General features: G+C 35.8%; 2 protein-coding genes across 4 annotated transcripts in view; both read right to left on the minus strand.

The window, feature by feature from the left end:
- Window positions 1-1067, minus strand: part of LOC145729054 (tachykinin-like peptides receptor 99D) — a 164523-nt gene extending 163456 nt beyond the window's left edge. For both annotated transcript variants that reach the window (XM_081979666.1, XM_081979673.1), the window contains exon 1: window positions 909-1067. The gene's annotated coding sequence lies outside the window, so the exon portion shown is untranslated. The remainder of the gene's footprint in view (window positions 1-908) is intronic.
- A 5391-nt stretch (window positions 1068-6458) lies between these two features.
- Window positions 6459-18644, minus strand: LOC145726116 (protein tolkin-like). 2 transcript variants are annotated; one of them, XM_081975087.1, is made up of 15 exons: window positions 18438-18644; window positions 16284-16665; window positions 11835-12266; window positions 11462-11779; window positions 11057-11287; window positions 10816-11003; window positions 10609-10762; window positions 10087-10554; window positions 8617-8782; window positions 8243-8448; window positions 7981-8186; window positions 7583-7794; window positions 7388-7522; window positions 7170-7335; window positions 6459-7116 (listed from the first exon to the last, which is right to left on the minus strand). In XM_081975087.1, the coding sequence occupies exons 2-15, from the start codon at window positions 16435-16437 to the stop codon at window positions 6970-6972; spliced, it is 3183 nt and encodes a 1060-aa protein (XP_081831213.1). In that variant the 5' UTR covers window positions 16438-16665; window positions 18438-18644; the 3' UTR covers window positions 6459-6969. The 2 variants fall into 2 exon arrangements, with proteins under 2 accessions (XP_081831213.1, XP_081831205.1); XM_081975079.1 differs by having other exon boundaries at window positions 16284-16697.
- Window positions 18645-18926: the final 282 nt, after the last annotated feature.

An 18926-nucleotide genomic window follows, 5' to 3' on the forward strand; every position in this document is an offset into this window, starting at 1 on the left:
TTAATTATGTTGGTTACAAGTATATGTTTGTCAATTTGTCAAGAAAGTGTCAGAGACAACGGATTGATTTCAGTTTTCAACCCTCAAGTGAGGGAGGAAAGTTTAATTTCCTATAAGGGTTGTAGAAAAATATTCTTCTTTACTCAACTATCTTCCAAATCCACTAGCATTAAGTTTATATTTTGATCCTTGTCATTTAAATTGTATCAGGTGTCAACTATCCATCGTAGGCTTGCCCATAAAAGGGCCAAGAAAAATACATCTAAAATTTGTTTGTAATTCTAGCGTTGCCACATCTACCACATCAGTGACAACAAAAAATTTTCTGTTAATAATTGATACCATTTTGTGATTCTGCTACTTGGTCTTGACAGTTTTTGTTCTGGAAACTTTCTCTCTAGATCTTGTCGTTTTCGACAAGATGAGAAAGTTTCAATATTTGGAAGGGCGTAGCATTAAAAAAATGTGATTTTCTCCTAGAAGCTAGAAAAGCTTATTTTAGAATTAGTTTTAAACAGATCAGTGTAATCTAGGACAAGTTTGGCCGGTTTTTAATTATTACAACTACTTTTCGATAGAATCCAAATTTTATGGTACCTAAAATACACTTTTTTATCGAAAAGCGAAAATGTCCAGACATGTTTTTTCAGAACAGCTTAATGATCGTGTTTAATATAATATAAGGTAAAAGTAAAAACTCAAAGTTTTAAATAATTTATCATTTTTATAAATCACCCTGTATAACCTATCTTAAGTGATACTTTACAAACTAACACAATATCTGTAATTGATACCCCAAACTAGGCATTTTCTTCTTGTTTAATTTTCACAGTATTTTAAGTAAAATTTAACCAAAAAGTTCTGGCAGTTTGTTTCAATTGGCCTGCAGTTTTAAAAGAAAAACTTACCGGATTTTCACTGGTAAGGTCCAAATTTTGCATCCAAAAAATGGAATCACAAATAAAAATTGCGCTCTATTTCGAAATAGAGCGCAAAACTTAGAGCGCGTCCGTTAATAACGAAAGTTTGAGACGGTCGGACGGTGCGCGAAACACTGTCACGGTCGACTATGCTAAGGCTGAATGTTTGAAAATAGCGGCACGCCGCACGCAACTTTATATTTTACATATTGTGTACGATATCGCTTTATTATATACCCACTTAGTTGCGGATTTTATTTGCACAACAAAAAACCATTTCCCGATGCGAAAAAGTCACCCTCAACGCGGTTTTTGTGCCCCGGACAGATCATGCGAAAATGCCGAAAACCCTTTGAAAGGATAAAAGCTAAACCCCTAAACTGGCGTGAGCACGTTTTTATGCCGTTTGTTTTGTGTGGCTTCAAAATTAAATTTCAATGTTTTAGGACCGTACATTAATTAACGAAACTTTAGAATAATGCCGAGCCAAATTACTGTAAAATTAAGCGTATAATTAGCCTGGTTTTATTTGTTATACGAGGTGTCAACTACATGATAGCAATTCATATTTTATAAAAAAAGGAAAAAATTCTAGATCGAGATACAGGATGTTTAAGTTCAGAAAATAAATTTTTTGCAGACCTTCCAATACAGCAATTTTTGTAGTGATTGGTGATATTTCACTTAATAGACAACTCCATTAAATTGGATCTGACAGCTTTAGTTTAGTTTAACAAAGTTGCAGCACTTTCCTTCAATTATTATTATAATATATTATTACTATTTTTTAACATAGCACATCCGTGGATTTGCCATTGTATCGATGATATGTCAATCATTTGTCAAATTCTTGGGCCATAAATCAATTAACCTTCCGCACTGTTTTACTTAATACTTATACTAGATTAGGCTGAACTGGGATTAACTAAACTGGTCGTCAAAAAGATTGGGACAGCAAACTTTTTCAAATTGGCTAACTTGATTTTACTAATTTTATAGGAGAACAAAACCTCTGAAGTATAAATCCTACCTAACATTTAAGTTTCATTCGAGTGTTCAGACACGGCGTCTAGTTAATAAATTCTGACAAACTCGAATACTACCCTGGAGAAATGAAGGTCTTGAATTCAGCAACGTAATTTCCCATACACAGAATATTGACCCTTTCCGTCCACCCGATCACTTCAAAACGTTTAGTCCGCACTGAATTTAGTTAGTTGGGGGTTCGATCTAATTATCTTTTTCATTTGGACGCCCAATACCGCATAAATATTCTCTTTTATATAATACACGTAATTAAGGAATTCGGCCCTTTCAGTGCCTGATCGAATTTGAACAGTTCATTAGGGGATCGACCGGTTTCGGCGAAGAAACCCGTTGACAAAACTGTTTTCCTGCAATTGTTGGCAGAAGTTGTTCCAATGTTTAGAACAGAAACATCAGAATTGTGAAGTTGAGCTTAAAATAATGTTGTAGTAACACATTTCAAAAAATAATTAGTGTAAGCTTCTAAACTCAGTATATCAAATGTTGAATTTGTTCCTAGTTTAACGGCATTACTTTCAAATTGTAAGTTTTGTTGATTACAGAACTTTCTTATTTTTTATAATATTCTATAATTTTGCTACACATTCTGAGTTATTAAAAAGTATAGTATACTACTAGAATAGACAACTTAAAATAGAAGTTTTAATGAATTCTTCAAAGATAGATTTTTTGTCCCAATCAACCGTCATTATGCGGATGACACCTCTATCCTGATTAGAACATCAAGCATTACTGAGTTAGTAAATCGAGCACACTCCAGTAAGTCTGCTAGTAAAGGGTGTTCATTGCACTACATTTGAAACAACTATACTTTAAAATGTCGTTTGCTTACATGAAGAATATGACGATATCCAGTTATTTATGGAGGTTTAGTGGTGTAAACGTTCGTAAAATCATGTAGATTAATCCCCATAATGAGCCTAAAGAACAAAAATAAGAGCATTCGCTCAAAGTACAATATAAAAGCAAAAGTAAAGCTTTATTGAATAATAATTTGGTTTTGTTTCATACTAAATACTTCGTTATTCGGATCACTTTTTACCCAGCTTTTTACCAATTATAGGCAGGAATATTATGTTACAATGTCTGATTAAATATAAAAGGCTAATTTCGTATTAATTATGTAGCGGCAGAAGCCACAATGCTTTGAATTCATAAGAAGAAAAAACGAATGAAGAAAATAATCATTGTCTCAGTTTCTATCAGTATATTTTCTTTCCCAAAGAAAGGGTTGAGTAACAAATGCACGTTTGCTTCATTGAAACGAAAAAAGTGTGTAAAAACGTTTTATGGCTCTCTCTAATAATCCCTTAAACTGAAAATCTGCACTAGAGACCAACAATGAAGCTTTTGCTAGTCTCAAGCAAAAGCATAACTTTATTCAGATAATCTGATGTACTAACTTATGGTGCAGCAAATCCTTTGCCGTCGGTTGTAAAGCAAGTTCTTCCAAAATATTTTTATCATATGCTTTAAAGGTTTTGCTTTAATAATTAACAAAGTAGTTTTATTCAGGAAAGCTTCTAATCTTATATGACAACCTGTAGCAGAAGAAATAAGAAATCATCTGCACCCAGAAGAAGAGAAAATGGAAAATGAAGATGATGAATAAGATAAGGACTGTCAGTTGGGTTTATGGTAATTGGTAATCCAATTGAATAACAAAAAGATTGCAAATGATTATTGCAAAGTGTTAGGAATTATTTACCATCATTAACAAAATTCTCTGATGTGATGAATCCACACTTATTGAAGCAAATATGATAATTTACATGAATGGAGAGATAAAATACCCTCACTTATTATTAGAAGTGTACTTGGCTCACAAAGTCTACCAAACCAACTCAATAATTCTGCTTTGATCTACAAATGGTTACTATAGTCGTTATTCAAGGTTTTGTCAGTACAAAAGTAGAGTTTTTGGTCCCAACACGTCATAGAATATCAATGCAAATTGTCAGATAGTTTCTCATAATTGTCAGATAATTTCTGGCAATGTCACATAGTTTCTTGCAATGTCAGGTAGTTTCTGGCAATTTTTAGATTGTTTTTGGCATTGGCATCAGATAACTTCAATAAAAAAGTGTCAACAAAATAGTTTCTGCCAATACCCGATTATTTCTAGAGTTGTCCGATAGTTTCTGGTGTTGTCAGATAGTTTCTCATAATTGTCAGGAACTATCTCTGTCAGATGTATCATGGCATTCCAGATAGTTCTGACGTTGTGAGAGTGTTTTGAGCAATGCCAGATTTTTCGATTCCACTATCTATTTAGCATTGACAGAAAATATCTGTCACTGCAAGAAACTCTCTGGTATACAAGAAATTATATGACAATTGTCAGAAAGTATCTGGCAATGCCAGAAAAAGAATTATTTACATGGCCCCTCAGAGTCACTGTATAAAATGCTTGTAAAAGAGAATTTACAATTTTCCATTCTTAATTTTCCCTGTTTGAACACGAGCGTCAATTTTGGATCCATGTATGGAAAAAAATTAATGAAACTCCACCTACTGATAAAAATGATGAATAAAACATAATTCTTTGTATGTCAGCAAAGAATGTACTTACTCCGCGCCACTGATTTACCGCAATTTTGGGAATCTCATAACGCGACGAGCACTTATAATTTTAAATGACAAATCTTGGATGATTAAGGGAGAATAAAAATGGCCGACTTAGGTCCGGGAATGGGACATTTATTTCCGGTCTGCAGGAATGAAATTCCCGGTTTTTGTCTCTGCACAGCTTCGGAAAAACAACACGAACCGCATAAACGAATGTTGCAAGTTTATTATCAGCTTTATTAAAAATTTCATATCTAACCTTGGTTACGATCATAAAAAACACTCGAACTGGCTGACAGGAGCAATATTTTCCGTCTTGTCTCAGCAACTATTTTGTATCCCCCATAAACATATCCGTCAGCTTTAAAACTACATAGTTTAACCGAATTCAATTTGCAGATTCAGTCTATATATCAAGAGTTTAGTGTTTCGGGATTTAATTTGGATAGGTCAAGTTAGGAGTTGTTTAACTAAAACTAAGCGTTTGCTATTCCACCCTCTGGATCGCATGGGAGGCATATAATGGAAAGTTTTAATACACTCGCTGGATATTGAGAGAGAATTGAACCTTTCTGGAAAGGGGTGTTTGCGCCAAGATAATTAAAAGAAACCTCTTAATATTCAGGAGTAAAACCTTAAAAGATGTTTTTATTATATGTTTGCTTTTGAGTGGAAACCACTTATTTGTTAGGAATATCATGAAGTCAGCATTTATGGAGAGAGGGCATTGATTTTATTAGAGTGCTGAATACTGAATACATTATTTCTTCTTTTATAAAATGTTCCATAATTTATGTTTCACCTATCTACAATAATAGATTCATAACACTTTAAGAAATGATATACTGGTTGTAATGTCCATTGCAACCGAATTATAATCTCATTTGTGTGTTTCATCAGATTTTACGAAGACTCATAACCACAACACATACAATTTTATAACTTATTTGACTGAATGATTTAAAATCTATCTATCTAATTATCTACTTAAAAACTAGACTTTTTTTACTCTTAAAATCTGAAGTCATATACCTACAGGGTGTTAGATTTGAATTAAGAAAGTTGGTATACATTGTGACTGACCCTGTATACTTGCCAACCTCATTTCACTCTCACGTCATGTGCTGTTATTTACTAATATAAATCGCAAACATAATAAAATCAGTAGTTTTGGAGAAATTTGCAATATTCCAGACTTTTCAGAGACGTCTTGTATTTTTCATAATGTTTGCAAAATTACTATGAGTTAACAGGTTAAAAAGTAGTTGAGTCTTTAAAGTTGTTTTAAAGAATTTTCATGTCTTTAGTGACTAACTTCTAATTTTACAGAGAGATGAGGGTGGGGAGTTTTGTAAGTGCAATAGCATTCTTGTTTTTTCAACTTGATCTTGTCTATGAACTGACAACTGGCTTTGGTATGGATAAGTAAAAAAACAAACATATTGAATAATAAGTGTTTTATATGGACAGTGACATGTGTATTATCAAAATTGCATCAAATTGATCCATTAAAAAGGTATTGGATATTTAGATGTTCCTGCAACTACCTAGAAATTGGTGGCAATACCTGAAAAAAGTACATCACGAAGCCAAAAACAAACAAAATTTCTAGATACAGACAGTCCTGAAATCTAAGAATATTTTCTTTCAAAGCAAACTTCAATCTCTATGTTCGAATTTTGATGATTCGTAAAGGAAAAATAGGCATCAACAGATTGTCCACTAATAAAAAGCCTACAACGAAGAGGAGATAGATTATGGGCAAAACCTTATACCATACTTTTTTCAGTCTTACCAACAAATTGTCGATCTACAGTGCAATGGAATTAAAGCAATTTAAAGAAAATTAACCCATTCGACGACAGTATTATCCCAGAAAAGCCATTCCGCAGCTACATTGAGGTAAAATAACACAAAAAGTAGTAAAGCTGGGAACGTTATTTTTATTTTACGACACTGATTAAACTCTCGAAAAGTTCTCTTTACGTCTGTCTACGGATCGTTCCAAACAATTTTACGGTTTAAGTACACATTCAAACAAGAAAACTGCATACAATAATTTTCTTTTGACAATAAGGGAACTTTTTATATTAAAACTGTGAGTAAGTAGTGAAAGTACCATGTAACAATATCAGAAAACTCTTACACTTACTAGTTTAATAGTAAACATACACTACAAACGCCCTCTATAAACGAGGGCGAGCACAACGACATCAAATCGATTTAAAAGTTATTACTCTCTTAAAACTTCAATCACGCCATCAACTATTTAAATACAAACAGGTTTCTACACATACATAATAACTCGTTAAGTCCCGATAGTTTCAGTTCCGGTTAACGTCAAGTTAACCCTCGGATAAATCGGGTATCGTCTTAATAAAATGTAACAATAATTAAATTGAGATCTACAAAAAGGTCTTTAGAGGTCGGGTGTTTACATTTCTTCCTCTTCTTCTTCCTCTTCTTCGCTGTATGTCGTCAGGGCTTCGTAGACCAGGCTGAAACCTTTGCTTACTAAAGTGTCGTCGGATCTAAATCGAACCAGCAAAGCCTCGTTTGTCGAAATAATGTCAAAAGGTTTCTAAAAATATCAAAATAGTGATCGAAAAACAAAAAAATTCTGTCACAACTTACTCTAGTGCCACAAAATCTCCCATAAGTGGGTCCGCTCGAGTCCAGTCCACTAAATATTTCGACATAGTCATATCCGCAGTCTTTTTCGTCTTCAGTATCAAAAGTGAGAAAGGACAAGTGGACGTTATAGCCTTGAGGAGCTTCGATTGTCCAATCGCAATCAGCCCTAAAATCGGTTGGTCACAGAAGTAAGAACAAAAAAAATACTGTCAACAAACCTGTTATCGTAACTAGAGCTGCCAAATTTGGCGTGAGAGTAAATGTGTTTCTTGTCCACCGTAGCGGCCAACATTCCGCCGCAAACTGTAGAATGCGTACCCGAAAATCCGTTTCTCTGAATGCTAGCATCAGACCTGTACAGAAATATGTTAACTGAATTGACTTCTCAGAGTCAGCAAGAAGCAAGCACAAACTTGAATGTCATGTACAGCTGATTGCCAGTAGCGACAATCATATGCGGTAGCTTAGACCCGCAGAATCTGCCCAGTAAGGCGGCTTCTGGCGATGAACCGTCGTAGAAGTCCACGTGGTCGTAAGCGCACTCTTGGTGAGGTTCCAGCTCGAAATAGAGGAAGTTTATCCTGACTCTGTGACCTGGAGTGGTGCTGAAGTGCCATACACAGTCCTACATTATTACATAATCGAGAATTAATTTGGTTCAGGCACTAAGTTGTTGGAAATAGCACCTTTATAAAAGCAAAAGCTTTTCAACAAGAAACCAAACAATTTTGGTGATTCGCTTTTTTTCAGGAAAAAAAACTTTATGTTACATAAAACCTAACTGGTTACGTATAGCTATCGCATTTCTTACCTTTTTTGGTGGATAATAATCTGGATAATTAGGACTTTCCAATTTTCCGCTGGGTGAAGTGATTTCATATTTGCAACCACCCTCTTTACAGTCGTGTCCATTTTCATGGAGAGTGTACCCATTGTGACATGTGCAAACATACGATCCCAAGGTGTTGAGACATTCGTGCTGGCAGTTACCATGATCCTTTGCACACTCGTCGATATCTGTAATACAACATTTTTAAGTTGGTTTACGAAATAACAACAAGTAAAATTCTGACCTGAAACGAATACAGCAGCAAATCCAGTCTTCTGTACACTAGTATCAGAGTAGAACACCACCCTCATAATATTGGTCTCCGAGGTAATCATGTTGGGAGCCTTACCACCACAAAACGATCCGTGTTTTTTCAGTCTACCTTCTCTAAACTTGCTGAAGATGTCCACTCGGTCGTATTCGCATTGCTGCTGTTGAGGATTATTGTTTCTGAAAAAGAAAAATTGTCTTGAAATAGCTATTTTTTATGTAAAAGAATCAGTAATGTCCACATGCTACTTTCTGCTAATAATTAAGTTAAAATGATACAATACACAAAGAAGCTTGTAAAAAAATGTTATTTAATATGCACCGATCTGAAATAAATGTTTAGCTTACCCTTCCAAGTCAAAATGAGTAAAATTCAGGGTGATCTTGTGCTGGTTCTCAGCTACAATCTCCCACACGCAATTTTTGTTGAATGGATACAAATCGGGGAAAGAAGGAGATGTAATAGTTCCATTCTTTTTGTCTCCTGTTATGTTAAAAACTCCCCCGCAAGCATCTGAAAAAAGAATATAAAAAGTGTGTGAAAAAGCAATAAAACAGTATGAAGAGCCAGGCAAAATTAATATCCAAAAAAGTGCTTTTCAAAAAAAAGACTAAATTTAATTATTGTTAAACCGTATTCTGAAAACATCAATTAAATAAATAATAACTAAAGTTAATAAGAAACTAATGTAAAATAACTAAAATAAATAGTTGATAAGCAACATATCCACAAAATGTATCGTAAGAGAATGATGAATGTCCAGTGACTCTAACCGTTTCCAGGATATGCCATTTCTGAGGTTGCAGCAACTGTAAAAATCTTGAACTGCTTCTTCACTTTGTGCTCACTACAACACGATTAAATACATAAAAATCAAAACTACCTTTCGACTATAAGTACTGATGTAGCGGGTTAAGTACAATAAGTGATAATTTCTCTAATCGAGAGATATAAACTGGGTGAAACTATTAATAATTATATAACGCTATTGCACCTGTTACTATACCCAAGAAAAAGGTTTGATAGTCTCATAGTCTCTTCTCTATAGCATCAGAGGAGAAACTCAGTCAAAGCACGTTATAGGCTTCCTGACAGGAATGTTAACATTGGAAGACTGATCTGAAGAAACGACTACCAAATGAAAAAGAACCTGGTCCCGAAACGAGCAGGCCGCTACAAACAAGTCATTTGACATTCTAAAGAAAAACAGATCATCCCAAAAATAAGACACCAGTCACACACAAGAGAAAGTTTCATCTGATCCAAGCCCTGTCCATGCATTACTCTTGAAATGCAAATAATCTTCTGTAAAAACTGCCAGTGAGAGGAAAAACCATTAATAGAAAGATGATGTTTCTAGGAGCATACCAACATACAGCTCTACTAAAAAAAGGTATGTGCATGAAACCTAATTTGAGTTACAGAAATTAATTGCAATTTCAACATCTTCCAGAGAAGACTCGGGACACTCGAGATGGGACAAATTACCTGCATTCGAAAGTATTTGCTTACCTACAAGTTATTACCAACAAAATTGCAAATAAAGACAGAAAGTTGCCAGAAACTAAAGAGTCTCTGGAAGTTCCACAAGTTATCAAAAGTATGATGGAAAGCTTGATAGGTCATTGAGGACAAATATTTAGCACTGATTGAGACTCACTGTCTGCCTTCTTTGTTCTGTTTATGGGCTAAAACTAGCAGAAATCACTTCCTAGGAAGATAATCAACAAGGCAAGATACTATTAAGGATGGAACAGTTTAGAGCTTTTACACTTCTGGTGAATGCAAAAGCTACATATTTAGTTAACTGACATTACCTTCGCAATTTTTTCCATCAGAATGCAACTCGAATCCAATTCGACAGGCGCACACATAACTTCCTAGAGTATTAACGCACAGCTGGGCGCACCCATGGTCGACTTTGGAGCACTCGTCGTACTCCTTCATAATGGTGGCCGAGAAACCGCCCTTTTGCACCGATCCGTCCGAAACAAACTTAACCAGCATGTGATTGGACGTGGAGATGACATCTCCAGGTGGTTTGTGGCCGCAATGTACTTTAATGATTGGTGCGTCCACCGTGATTCCATCTCGGATTTCCACGTAGTCGTAAACACAACTGTCGTGATTCTCCACGTCAAAACTTTGAAACTTCAACGCCACTTGGTAGTTGTCTGGAACTGTGATTCTCCAGATGCATTCTTTATTTGGGTGGTACTCTTCGGGGTAATTGGGGGATTCCAGGTGGCCTTCCTCGTCTACGTAGAAATCTCCACCACACACAGCTGTAAGTCTTACTAGTATAGAATTGGATGTTTAAGGTGGTGGTAATTAAAAACCTTCATAGGAAGCTGTAAAGCCACGATGGGTTCCTGGACGCTTAGTGACGTAAGTCACCAACATCCGGCTACCCGTGGAAGTAATTGATGGTAGTTGTCCGCTGCCACAATAGCGTCCCAAGATTGTAGACCGGTGCCAGTATCCGTCCCTAACCTAATCAAAACACTCTACATCCAGACCATGGAATATCCTTGTATTGCACTTACTTCAACGTAGTTCTCGCTACAATCTGGAGATTTGGAAATATCCAAATTTGTAATATTGAGAATAATCTTTTCCCCGTGAGTCGCTGTGATACGCCACTCACATCGAATAGCCTCATCCATAATCTTATCACCGCGGAAAACTGGTGCAATGAATGTAGCCGCGTTTTGCTGGTAGGTTCCGCCACATTCTGAAAAAACCACAATAAATACACATACAAATCAAGAAAAGATATTTTCTTACTAGGACACTTGTAAAGCAACTTAGTTTGGGCGATGTCTCCTTCGCTTAGTCGGACTCTTTGACCAATTTCTGGTCGTTTTCTTCCAGCGATGTCCACCGGCTGGATGGTATCTAAGTAAGTACCTTTGGAAAAGGTATTTCTAGCATAATGCATGATGGAGTCGTAATCGTAAGTTAGTCCCAAAGAATTAACTTCTTCTTCGTTCAACTTGTTGAAGTTGTATTCTTGACCTAGAATTTTTTCATATAAATTGTATCTATATTACAAACCATCTATCATATTATAAAAATTATGATAAAAATGCAACCAAAATCAAAGGCGAACCGTTTACCGGCAACTTGATACTATTTACTCTTTTCCCATAGAGTCTCGTACACTAAAATCTTCAAATTGATCGTACTTACCACTCATGATATTCTCCCTGATGATATTGACGTGGTTGTCTCGATCAGGACGGGTGTGTTCGTGCCAGAACCCAACCACGTGTCCCAATTCGTGCACCACAATGCCAAACTTGTCGCAATTTTTCCCGATGCTGATAGCTTGTCCACCATTCCCACGTTTACCAACAAAAGAACAACAACCACACGGTCGTTCCGTAAAAATGATGTAATTTTGATGGGCTTCTCTGTCGCGTTCTACAAACTTTACGCAGGTAAAGTTCTCCCAATGGCGCATTGCCTGTTTGAACAGAGCTTTATGAAGACCGCTGAAATTTCCATCTGAAATTTAATAGAATAGTAGAATTTAGAAAATTAATTCTGATAACCAACTTACCAATTTCATAAGGAATCACTCCATAATCCCACACTCTTTCTTTTCTAGCTGTAGCAGCTCTAGTCACTCTTTTCTTCTTCAAATCAAAATGAGGTTCAAAATCGTGCACCGGAGACTCCAAAACCTGGTGCAACCCCTTGGACACGGTTTTCCTCCGTTTCCTCCGATTGTGGCGTCGTTTTCTCCTGCCTTGGGGCTTAAGAACCTGACTGTGTTTGGTCCCTTTCTGGGTGTAAACATTGTGAAAAGGGTCGTTATCCGTTTGAGGCGATTCCTGTTTCAATTTTTTGCGCATAAAGTCGCTGAGGCCCTCCTCTTCAACTTGGAGACCTTCCAGCACCTCTTGTTTGTACTTTTCCACCTCCTCTTGGAGAATGGATGATTTTGGTGCAGGTGGTTCATCAGGGAGGGCAATGTCCCCTAGGAAGTTTCCTAGAAATTATGAATCCAGATTTAATTTTATGGTAAAAAGTGGTGGAGGGATGGAATTGCGGCATGTTAATTATCGTTTGGACAAGCGCATATTCGACGACAATAAATTTTGGCTGGTCGCGGAAATTTGCATTTATCTCTTTTAATTAATCTGCATCTGTTAAGCGAAATTATATTTCCATTGCAAATAGTCCCGACGCGGTAAATACCGAAATTCCATGTAAAGTCACGATAACAGCGTTTCATTGTTTGTCCGACCGCTTTGCCAATCGATAGTATCGTACAGTAGGCATTATTTGGATTATTAACTTGTTTTCATCCTTTTGTTGTTTAATGATATTTGTATAATTTTTCATAATAAACAATAATAATTATGGTGTTTTCGTGCACTTACTTTAAAACTTTATGTTTATTGGAAAAGTATTACAACGATATTGTAGGAAAACCAAATTAAAAATGGAACGACCTGTAAGCAAAATTAGTAACAAATGATTAATATGTGTTTTAATTGCAGGCATGTGAATTAGTTCCATCAGTGATTAGCATAGAAAAAATGTTATGGAGCCATCGAACAGAAGGCAGTTTCTTAAACACCTTAGCGGATTTTAGAAATGTCAACAGTATCTAAAAGCCCATTTTTGTACATAAAATTCTTAATTAATGTTAGTTGTCCAACTACGACGAAAGACAAGACCAATTGATATACGGAAAAAATCGTTTCTGATATCGTTTCCTAACAATATTCTGGTCATCATCGCCAGAACACTCCAGACAATATAAGCTTTATCTGTCTTAATAAAGTACCTATCTGGCAATTTTAACCACAACTGGTCAATTCTTCCTAAAGGAAAGAATTCACCTAGATTGCTTAGAACTCTAGTTACTCATTAACACCTCTTCTTCCATACTGGATTGATTAGAACCTCTTTTCTTTTAGAGTTAATCTGAAGGATGGAATTTGGCAGGAAAGTGGTTCAATAGCTCTAAATCACGTTTCACTCCTCCTCCTCAGTCATGACTGTGATTGACCATTCATGTCTATATTGTGCTTTCTGAGATGCTTCCAGGAGACATAATGTGATTTTTTTTAATTTGATCAGACTTCGGATCAGACAGACCATCGTGAAGGAGATTTGCATCTTCTACCTTCGACGATCAGTCTTTCCATGCCCTCTTTCCTTCTAGTGATATGACCAAAGTACCTCAGAATGTTTCTGTTTTTTATTGTGCTGCCTCTGGTATCAATATTTAATTCTTGGAGCACAGACTCATTTGTACCATGTGCTGTCCATGGTATTCGCAATATCCTCCTGTATACCCACATCTCAAAGGTGTTGATTTTGTTCGTAGACAAGGCTGTGTGCTGTCATCACAATTGTTTGATGTGTATTCACAGGTAATATTTCAGAAACCACTCTAAAAAAAATGTGATCATTGCATTGGAAAAGCCATAAAAAATAACAAGGTTTGCAGACGATAGAGCAATAATAGTATAGAGTATAGAAAAATTAGGACAAACAATGAACATAAGCAAAACCAGGTAATCTCAACAACTAATTTTTTGTTATCAACAATGTTCTACATTGACTACTTGATTCTTTTTGACAACCTTTAAACTATTTACTATTCATACTTATATGAGTATTGTCACAAAAGAAACATTTCTCGTTATCATTAATAGGTTTCACAGGTGAAGAGTAGAGGAGGTCTTACAGAAAGAGATTTGAGAGAAAATGCATTTTCTTCCTCTGCTTTCCTCAATTTCTCTGTATCTTCCCCTCATCACGTGACCCAGATATTGCAGCTTATTTTAATTATATTCAATATTTCCTTTTATTTGTTCATTCAGTGTATTACACTTTGATGTAATATTTGAAACCCTCAGCCCCTAAACTAGTTATTAAGGACTTTAATCGAAATGTTCAGATATTCAATCTAGATTTCTACGAGTTTTCCAACTTCTTCATCCTTTGTTTCCTCTATCAATCCCACAGATGTTTTCTGACAAACACATATATTCCGGTAAATTTTACTTAATCACTTAAAAAGAATAGCGGCATATCATTGTGGTTTCAATTCTGTCATAATGTTGTCATGTAAATTATTCAAATATACTTTCTACTTTGATATGACAATCTATTTGGACCTTTTTCCAATACACACGCCTTCTACTATCTTGCCTAAATAAGATATCTTGCTAGGTTATTAGAAACTGTAGCTTGACTTAAATATTCTACTTTGTCAGTTTTTACTGAATCTTCATGGATTTCATTGATTTGCGGCCAAGAATACGGAAATGTCCCATCAAGACTTGACTTTGCTTGTGTAGTAGTAGGAAAATCCAAAGTATTCCATACATCATTGTAAAATATGACATTGTCTACAGTAATTAGGTTCATTCTTTTGGTAATTTGTCATTAAAACACCCTAATGTCCTTAATGACATAACTGAGACGGATGCCACTGGTCGCGTCAAGATAAGCCCCAATGGAAGGATAAATAGTTTAAAATTAATAACCTAATCCAGGGACGACGGAAGCGGAACTTCAGCAACTCGTTATTTGTAAAGATTAGGGTTAATTCCTGAAGTTTAATGACGCAGCAGGTTTAAGCCCCCTTCAACTTGACGAAGATGAGACGACGTAACTAAGCTTTCGCCCCATTTCAACCCCCTTCAAACGACCCGTTTTTTATTTTTCAATCCTGAGAAGTGAACAATATTCGTTTGCTGATGCTGCTCGGTCATTAACGGAAGCGTCATTAAAAAATTTTAATTTGAACATCTAACAAGCAAAGTTGCTTTTTAGAGATATTGTGCCAAGGTGGGATAATTTGAGAGCGGTGTGCGTCTATGCGAAGGTGTAATAATAACATGGATGGAAATATTAAAGGTTTCGAACATAAAAATACAGAGTGGTCTAAATTGATTTAGTAAGATACTGAAATGATGCGAAGTACAGACAAAATAAAGGTCAAAGTGTCATATAAACTATGCTTGAAAAGTGCCCCCTAACAAAGCTGTGTAAATATGTGACCTAAAAAATAAATTTTTTGAGTTTTAATTTGAAAATGGCATCCTTGTTCACCACTTTGAAGTAATCATTTGGACATATTTTCAATTTTTTAATACATACATGTCAAAAGTTGAATTCTCTTAAATTGAAAAATGTAATTCAGTGAGTCTTTGACAAAACAATTTCAATCTTTAGCAAAATTCTAAAGGAACCATATAATTTTTTTCGACCAAAACCTAATACATAGATAAAATTTGTCCTTCAGGGCCTCAGAAAGGAGATATTTGCTTAGGGCTTACTTTAATCCCCCGTAACTCGGACACATAACAAAATACAGGAAAATGTTAAAGGACTAAATTTGTAGGGAATTAAATTTTCTACAAAAACCTAAAAGGGACATTTTGCCCTCAAGTTCGTCAGAGGGGAGTTATCTTCTTAAGACTAAGACAAAATCTGTGAGTCCGTGAAAAACCATTTCAACTTTCTGTATTTATTTTTCTTGACAGAATTCAGCAAAAGTCTAAAACCTTACACACGAATTTGTGGCACCCTGTGTAGAACCACAGGAACCTTGAGCCACTTGTTTTGCGTACATATTATTATCACAAAGAAAAGCGTCAAGCTCAAATCGGTTTTAGCCTTTCCCAGGGTTATTGTCCTGATAAAGCCCATCATTACAGCATCGGTTGCATTTCAATCAGCAGTTAGATATTATAATAATGGGGACGTACTGTTGACAACACACGTAAGGAAGGACATTATACATGCCAGTTAAGCACAAATACCAAAAAAAATTGCCAGGAAATTATAAATTACACTGCGGCGGAAACAAAAAGGGCGCCACTGGGGTCTTTTACTAATTCCCCCTAACGCATATTATACGCTCTTTAATAAATGAGATTAACACGTTCCAGTTACCTAGTTTCACAACTCATCATGTATGTACGGTCATGACTTAGTTCATAGTATTAAAATAAATCCACCATTTTGTCACCCAACTTACCAGCTTTGCAAGGATCTAAATCCAGGTCGTTGGAGACATTTTTAGGGAAAACTGTTTGCAGTAACTGGTCGACGGTGTACTTGGACTGATGCGTAGAAACCGTTTTGTACAACAGCGTTGCACTGGTAGCGATGAGCCAAATATGCGTCCACATGTTGAGCGGAAAAACTCGGTTTTTTCGTTAAAGTCCGATAACTCTTCACATTTTACTCTCCCAAGTCGAGACGACCGACTAGAATCGATTGATAAGAGTCCCAGCCAGCCTTTTCTCATCGGCGATTGTTTTGTTTATAAACTGATACTCTTATCGCCATTCAACGTCGATCTCCGTCTTATTGTCTTATAAACGGGTCTTAGAATTGTACGAATTCAACATTTTTTGCTGCAGAATTGGTCAATAGAGTGGTGTTAGCACTAGATAAAATAAACTATAATTTTTAGAAGATCATCAATTATAGATCATCTTCAGACAGAGTAAATGGTAAACTTGTAACTTTTATCAACAATTCATGTTTATAGGGTCTTTTATTAATTGAATGATGATGAAATCTATAATACATATACGGATCTGTAAATTCTGGTATTTTTATCAAATGATTCAAATGAGGGTTGGAGGTTAAGCATTAGAGATAGAGATACGAACAAAAATGCATTTTAACTACACGCTGAAAATTTCCCATCGCTCAAGGAAGTTGTTTAGTTATGTAGTACATCAGTGGTAGTTTTCAGTAAAAATACAATAATTTTAAAAAAAAGGTCAGTGTAGATCCAATTTGGTATGAGATTCCTGGTTAGCTAAAAGAAAACACACTAATTTTGCTTTTTCTTTAAATGGAAAAATTGAGATTCATACTATTTTCATTTTTTTTACTGCATTTGACTCTGTTGATGACAATGTTTCTTGGTCAGATTGTATCACGGTATTATTGAAGTAGATTCTTAAGTTTTTATTACACTGTCATAAATATCTCAACATTAAAATGTGAAATCAGCATCAAAAAATGAAATTTTTTTTTGACTACCTACACCAAGACCTACACCTTAGTCACACCCTGTATACTCGGATCCGTGACAACTTTCAAAAATATTATTTAGGTCATCAGAAAGAGGAAGAAAATACCTTTCAATCCTGAAAAAAATTATTACAATACATACATATTACAATCGAGTGAATCAATTTGAAGAAACAGCCGCTCAAAAATGACCGAAAATTTTGCTATCCCCTTCTTTTTGACGAGCAGTTTCATTTTCATGCATCACAACCTGTAAATATCATCTGTAATGGTTTTCAAGATATTGATATTTGAAAGAAGTGTCATAGCTCCTAACCAGAATAATATAAGATAGAGCCAAACGGCTTGCACGTTCTATCTGGCAACTTCAGAAGACATTTTATTTGAAAACTAACTAGGACATAAGTCAAAACATGACTGGATTTGAGTCAAAAGCTACAGAGAAAGCGAACCAAGTGCGACAATTTGACAATTAGTCACAAAAATTAATGGTAAGTATCTCAAAAACGACAAAATTTAAAGATAAACTTCTTAGAACACAAATTACCCAGATCAAGTAGCAGAATCGATAAATGGTTACTAGGGTTGTCGAACAAAAATCCCTAGTTGTGGCAACTCTGTAATTCCAAAAATGGTTTATATGTATTTCTCTAGGCCCTTATGGTTACAATTTTTTTCTTACGATGGATAGTACCTCGCATTCTTAGTTGGGACACACTGCATTTCAAGCAGCAATGATGTACTTTCTGCTCTTATCCTAAAAATAACTATTCTAGGTATGCATTGTAAGCTGGACGTTTTAGACAGTTTTTTCACATAAATAATATAGTAAATTGCGAAAATCCCAGTGGAAACTAGTAAAAAGTCATCAATAGTGCGCGCGGAAAATAAAACTTATTGTGCGAAACCTACAGTTTTTCGCATTGGTTGTGCGGGCGGGAAAGTACTAATTACTCACGGTGGTAGTAAAAATGGTCAAATTTTAATAGGTACTGAGTTGAGTTTAAATGTATGAATCATATTATCTATGTCAAAGACCAAAATGTACGTAAATTAGTGTCTATTATTTTCGGAGTGATTTGAGACAAATTTAGCTCATCAACCTGGAGTACTTCCAGTCGGTACGACCGAGGAGCCTTACTGTATATAGGTTTGGCAAAAAATGAGACCGTCTCTTTGATTCTCGTACAATTTGAACGATTCAAGCGTGAGTAACGATAAACCAGTCGTAATTCAAAACCGGGAACGAAAACGAACACATTCTTCTTAAGACACAGACCGGAATCGCGTGAAAAACCCCGTCACGATGTGGCCGTGCAGCCTCCCGACGAGCACAGATTTTATGACTGATATTCACGGACACGCATCCACGAGATACACACACAATAAGCGGTAGCATCGCCGTCTCCAGGGGCGGAGCCCCACGCTTTGCTCCCAGTTTTTTGAGCCATCCCCAACCACCAAAAACGGCGGAGCTGCCGCCAGGGGATTCACAAAGAAAAAACCAACAAACCACCCTCTCTCAACACTCTTCTTGCGATAGATATGGTCCTGTTTAAACTTTACCCAGATACGGCACTGATCAAACAGGTAATATATAGCAACCGCGATGTTAAAGGGCACTAAATTG

The sequence above is a fragment of the Ips typographus genome, linkage group LG1, assembly GCF_016097725.1.
Source record: "Ips typographus isolate SLU linkage group LG1, UJ_Ityp_2.0, whole genome shotgun sequence".
Classification (NCBI taxonomy): Eukaryota; Metazoa; Arthropoda; class Insecta; order Coleoptera; family Curculionidae; genus Ips; species Ips typographus.

Bases quoted from the DNA above. Each gene is read 5' to 3' on its own strand.
- LOC145726116 (XM_081975087.1), bottom strand. From the start codon at position 16,437: ATGTGGACGCATATTTGGCTCATCGCTACCAGTGCAACGCTGTTGTAC. The intron at 8,449-8,616 runs GTAAGCTAAACA...TTTCTTTTTCAG, and splicing joins ACTCATTTTGACTTGGAAGG to AAACAATAATCCTCAACAGC. The intron at 7,523-7,582 runs GTTTGTGCTTGC...ATTTCTGTACAG, and splicing joins CAGCTGTACATGACATTCAA to GTCTGATGCTAGCATTCAGA.